Source organism: Carlito syrichta, unplaced genomic scaffold (assembly GCF_000164805.1).
Source record: "Carlito syrichta isolate Samal-C Ts95f unplaced genomic scaffold, Tarsius_syrichta-2.0.1 Scaffold312501, whole genome shotgun sequence".
NCBI classification, from domain to species: Eukaryota; Metazoa; Chordata; class Mammalia; order Primates; family Tarsiidae; genus Carlito; species Carlito syrichta.
This window is the reverse complement of record NW_007256597.1, coordinates 198,391-204,390: the sequence shown is the minus strand read 5'-3', so window position 1 is coordinate 204,390 and position 6,000 is coordinate 198,391. Positions and strand designations below refer to the sequence as shown.

At 39.3% G+C, this 6,000-nt stretch overlaps 1 protein-coding gene across 1 annotated transcript in view; it reads right to left on the bottom strand.

Annotated features, from left to right (window-relative positions):
* Positions 1-6,000, bottom strand: part of GDA (guanine deaminase) — a 54,817-nt gene that overhangs the window by 24,953 nt on the left and 23,864 nt on the right. Inside the window, exons 7-8 of the mRNA XM_008069915.2 lie at positions 2,495-2,602; positions 975-1,072 (exon numbers count right to left, since the gene is read on the bottom strand). Coding sequence (XP_008068106.1) covers positions 975-1,072; positions 2,495-2,602 — 206 coding nt within the window. The remainder of the gene's footprint in view (positions 1-974; positions 1,073-2,494; positions 2,603-6,000) is intronic.

The window sequence follows — 6,000 nt, the reverse complement described above, 5'->3', positions numbered from 1 at the left end:
GTCACTCCTTTAAGTCTAATAATCCAGAGCTTCTGGAGTCTCAAAACACCCCAGAAATATGTTGCTATGGCTCTCAATGCCCTTTCTATACTGCCACTGACATATACCTTTGTCACTCACAAAGCCCCTAGATTTTCAATTGCTAACACTTTTGGCTCCTTGCCTAGAGACTCTTGTGCTGCAGCCTGCTCTGTCCTTGTTTGGGAAAGCCTGCTCTGTCTTCCTTCTCTACCTTGTCTTATTTCAAGATACTGTTTGAGATCATGCCCCAAGTAAACTACTTGTACAAGCACATGTTTTAAACCTAGCATCTATAGATTAATATCATGGAATCTATGAATTCTCTAAAATTAGATCTAATGTTTTAATATCTATAGGCTTCCATCATACAGATTCATTGAATTCACTCAAAGATCCACAATCTTTCGAAAGGTTAAAAACCATTTAAAAATAAAGCTTCTGTATTCTGGGAAATTACAATAGGATAAGGTCCTCCTGGACTCCCTGGAGACTTGACATCCTATCAGATCCAGCAGGGTGACATATGTTGGGGGCATTGACTTCTGATACTACTGCACTACCTCCCAACACCATAGCACAAATAGTAATGGGGCTTAGACCCCTCTCGCTTAAATACCTAGCTGGCATGTAGGTTCTTTCAGTCTTTTAGCTGTACATTCTAAAAGATTGGTTTTAAACTCTTTATGTTGTATTTCTTATTGTCCTTTTTTGTGCAGATTCAGAGATCTTAGGAGATGCTGTGCTCTTCAAATGCACACTCTGAGAAAAATGTCTTCTTATGTGCTCTCTTTTTCTCCACCAGAGCATAGGTAAATGTCTGTCTGTCTAGTTCCTGTCCCAATCAAACATAGATATAGAAGAGAGATCCCGGGGGAATGACTGAGCAAAGACACTTGGTTGCTCATCTGCAACCCAAACAGTCACAAGCTACCAAAAAATTATTGCCTACTTACGACAAATTAGAATTGGGACAATGTGAGATGGATGCTCCTCGTTCGTGGAATACATTAAGTTCTTCTGCAGAAAGGTAGCAACCATGTGCCATCACCGTCTGGAGAAAAGAATGTCTTACATGGAGTTTAACATGCACAAATGCTTAATTTAGAACCTACTCACCACAAGATATTACATTTTTTGAGTCAAGTTCTCATTCCGTTGCCCAGGCTGGAGTGCAGTGGCATGATCACTGCCCACTGCAGCCTCAACCTCCTGGACTCAGGTGATCCTCTTGCCTCAGCCTATCCAGTACCTGGGACTACAGGCATGCACAACTATGCCTAGCTAATTTTTTTATTTTATTTTTTGTGGAGATGAGGTCTCACTATGTTGCCTAGGCTGCTCTCAAACTTCTGGACTCAAGCAATCCTCCAACCTGGACCTCCCAAAGTGCTAGGCTTACAGGTGTGAGCTACCACGCCAAGGCTAAATGTTTAATCTTGGTAATATTTATGGGTTTTCTTGAACAAGACTTTACTCTTTCAAAACTCTTTTCCTCTCAGTACAAAATCTGTATCTAACTAGCTTTTTCTTTTGGGAGACATGGCTCGGTGGCCACAAAATTATTATGAAAATATAACTTTCTCAATCTCTGGATAAATAAAATTAACATGCAAATGGAAGGTTAATTTATTAATCCTATGGAAATACATGTAAAGGAAAATGAAAATGACAATGTAGCATTTACATGATTTATGCAGAGTATTAACCTTTCAAATCAGTTATAGTCATATCTCTATTCACTTACTCACTAAGAAGTCATTTACATTTCGTTGAAGGCCAAAGCCAAGAGGTACATTATTGTAATGAGGTCTCTCTTCACTCATATTAATTTTAATTTAAAAAATGCATACTCATTCTTATAAAAGCAATTTCAGAGTATTTAAAAATAAAAAGTAGAACGTCCTTCTGCTTCCTCCCACTGAAGAGTCATTTTTAATATTCAATGTGTCTCCCAGATCATTTTTTCTAAGTAAGCACGCAGCTATACGTATATACATATACACCAAACAATATTGCACAAACATTCTTCCTTGTAAGCCTGTGTATTTCTTTCTCTGTGAATGCTGGATAAAATTCTAATTATGCATGCTCTGTAATTTAGCCAATCTCCCACTGATAGCCATTTTTAAACTTTCATATGTAATTGAATCCCTATTCATGTTACTTGCAGAATGAATTCTTAGAAATGCATCTGCTGATTCAATGAAATGCACATTTACATTCTAATGGGTACTGTCAAAATGTCCTTGGATCAAATGACATTCCCACCCTCAATGAAGCCTTTAGATTTATTAACTAGGATGAAACTTCAGGCCCATTTTTAACTATACATACACACACATGCACAGTCCAGGCTTTACTCTAGTTTAAGATATGTGTGCATGTCACAGAAGTCAGAAGATTGCTACTGAGATTTTAAGATTTAGATAAATATGCTCAATTTTACATAGATTATGTCATGATATAAAATTACCTTATTTGTCAGAAGATTGTTTTTATCATATATATCTGTGTAGTTTTTATAGCTGGGGTATAAGTTTTTCACGGCATCAATTTCATCACGATTTTCACTTATGTGGCTCTACAAGAAAAGAAATAATATTCTCAATTTTTTTCTGTAAAATATCACTAGAAATTATACTTCCTATGTCAAAATGGTGTGGGTAGTTATTATTTGCCTATGTAAGGGACCATATGAAAAAACAATGAAGATCGTACATGTGTTTTATTCAAAACAATTATATACAACATATATATAATACATAAGATAATAACACAGAATATCATTAACATGTAGCATTTGTATAACCTCAAAAATAATTTTTTCCGCCGGGCTCGGTGGCTCAGCCTGTAACCCCGCACCTTTGGGAGGCTGAGGTGAGTGGATTGCCTGAGCCCGCGGGTTCGAGACCCACCTGGGCAACTTGGCAAGACCTCATCTCTACAATAAATCAAAAAAAATTAGCCAGGCGTGGTAGCGCTCCCCTGTAGTTCCAGCTGCTTGGAAGGCTGAGGCGGAAGGATAGCCGGGGCCCAGCAGGTCGAGGTTGCAGTGTCTGGGAGCAGCCACTGCACTCCAGTCTGGGCAACAGAGTGAGACTCCAACTCAAAAAAAAAATAAAAATAATAATTTTTTCCAACAAAGTCTTTCCAAATTTCAAACTATAGCAAGAATAAATATAAAGTCCTCCTTGAAGAGAGTCAAGAGCCTAGCTATTTGTGGCAACCTATTTCTTCTGGTACTGGCCATTTAAGAAAAGAGTTCAGTTTCCATCAAAAAAACAGACAGCATGGATTACTCATAAGAAAACCAAAATTTGGGTAAAGAGAGCTGAGTTTTAGTCCAAGTTCTAACACTAGTTATGTGTTTTAGGGCAAGTCAGTTGTTGTGGACCTCCATTTTATCTCTCAAATAAAAGGGTTGGGCTAGATGAGTGATTTTTCAAATGTTTTTTAGCTTTGAAAATGCTCTTCGGCCAGGCTCGGTGGCTCAGCCTGTAATACCGCGCCTTTGGGAGGCTGAGGTGAGTGGATTGCCTGAGCCCACGGGTTCAAGACCTGCCTAGGCAGCGAGACCTCATCTCTACAATAAATCAAAAAATCAGCGGGGTGTGGTAGCGCATGCCTGTAATTCCAGCCACTTGGAAGGCTGAGGCAGAAGGATCGCTGAGCCCAGCAGGCAGAGGCTGCGGTGGCCAGGAGCGGACACTGCACTCCAGTCTGGGCGACAGAGACTCTAACTCAAAAAAAAAAAAAAAAAAAGAAAAGAAAATGCTCTTCATATGAAAATTCACAGAAATATAATATAAAGAAGGCACAAACAAGCTGTCCTTCAAGATGTAGCATGACCGGCACTCTTGGACCCTGTCCCCATTTTGTTCCCTTTGTTGAATTCCAGAATGAGTTCTTCTACAGAAGACAGTTTGAAAATAACTGAGTTAGACAATCCTACAGTCATCAAGAAAGAACCTATAAGAACACACATGCAGGCAAAACAGATGAGTCCTAGGCCCCCACATCAATCTTTCTCGAGGGCACCACCACACCCAAGAGGACATAATACTTCCAAGAATGGCAATGCCACTTCTCTCTCTCCAGTGAGATAGGAGTATGGCAAGTTTTCTAGGAAAAACAACAAGGTTAACTTTTTGAGACAGGTGATAGACATTTTCTCTAGACAAGTGGCTGACCTGGTTTTCTGAGCCCCTACAGAGAAAAACAGAATGCAGTTGAGACCTGGTTAGAGCCAACTACAACCAAGATGGCAGCCAACCACCTGATTTTGTCCCTCATTATACACTCATTGTAACACATCAGCATGCTAAATGACACATCCTACAGTGCTATGACAGTTCCAGCTCAGCCTATTTATAGGAACAAACTGGGAGGAACCCCAGTTCTTTAAAATCTCCCTGGCTTTCCCAGAAAACCTATGAATATTCCTCCCTTTACTTAGCATATAATCATGAGCTAGCTATAAAAATAAAATCCCAGAGATGTGCAGTTGCTGTTCTTCCTTCAGGCCAGCCCAGACTGTCCTGCCTATGGAGTAGCTTGTTCTCTGTCATTTCAATAAAATTACTTTCATTTTCCAACTGAAACCCCAGCAATGCACAGGGGCTGCTCAGCCTATAGAGTAGCCTTCTTTCTGTTTCTCTTTAGTTTTCATAAACTTGCTTTCGCTTTACTTTGTCAGCTTGCTTTTTAATTATTTCCTGCAGGAAGCCAAAGAACCTACTTGGTCTCTCAGGCTGGACCCCAACTTTGAGGTTCCCTGTCTTGTGTCACCACAAACTAGAATATGGAAAGCCCAATTAAAAGAAAGAAGGCAGCAGAGAACAGATGCTCTTGCTATTGTCCTGTCCCTTATGCCCCTTACAACATATATTTCCTTTAATAAATCTACCTTTCCTATTTAAAATAAATAAAAGAAAAGAAAGAAAGAAGGCTGAGTGCAGTAGCTCACACCTGTAATCCCAGCACTTTGGGAGGATGAGGCAGGAGGATTACTTGAGCCCAGGAGTTTAAGACTAGCCTAGGCAACATAGTGAGACGTCATCGCTACAAAAAAATTTAAAAGTTAGCTGGGCATGTTGGCATATGCCTGTAGTCCCAGCTACTCAGGAGAATGAGGCAGAAGGATTGCTTGAGCCCAGGAGGTTGAAGCTGCGGTGAGCCGTGATCGTGCCAGCACTCCAGCCTGGCACGAGAGTGAGACCCCTCTCACTCTCTAGCCTGGGCAAGAGAGTGAGACCCCAGGTCAAAAAAATTAAAAATAAAAATGAAGTAAAAAGAGCAATGCTCTGAAAACAGATGCTTCACTTAGGCGATGAACTCTATCCTTGGCCTTGAAAAAAAGTCACAGACCATCAATGAAATGCATGGACACAGGGACAGAAGAAAAGACAACCAGTTGATTCATGTCATTTTGATAAATGTTGGTAAATTCACGTGCATCCATATATATCCTTCAGCAAGAATAGATTTGATTTTGTTGTGTGTCCTTTTCATTTTATTTTTCATGTATTTTTAAGTATTTATTTATATTTTATTTTTCAGCAACAGAAGCATTTTGTTTCTAAAGTAGAAACATCATCTAAGTTTATCTCTGGAAAAGAAATGTGTGGGATTGAATAAGAAATTCACATGATCATGAACCACACCCTCCAAATGGAGAAGAAAAAGTAGTTAATAGGTCCTAAGAAGATAGATCTTAAAAAGAAAAAAAAGCCTCCAAACTGGTAAAAAAAATCTATGTGTTGTCTTTGCCCCAACTTGCCTTTTTTATAAAATAGTCAGCTTCTAAGAGGAGAAATCATAGTACAGTATATAATTAAGCTTAGATGGGGGAAGGGGAGCTCCCAATTTTAACCCAGCTGTAAGCTTTAAAAAGTGTTTTATCCCTAAATTGCAACAACTTAATGACAAAGTAAGGTATGCTTTTTTGTTCCTGATTTTAAATTAGGGAACACAGAACAA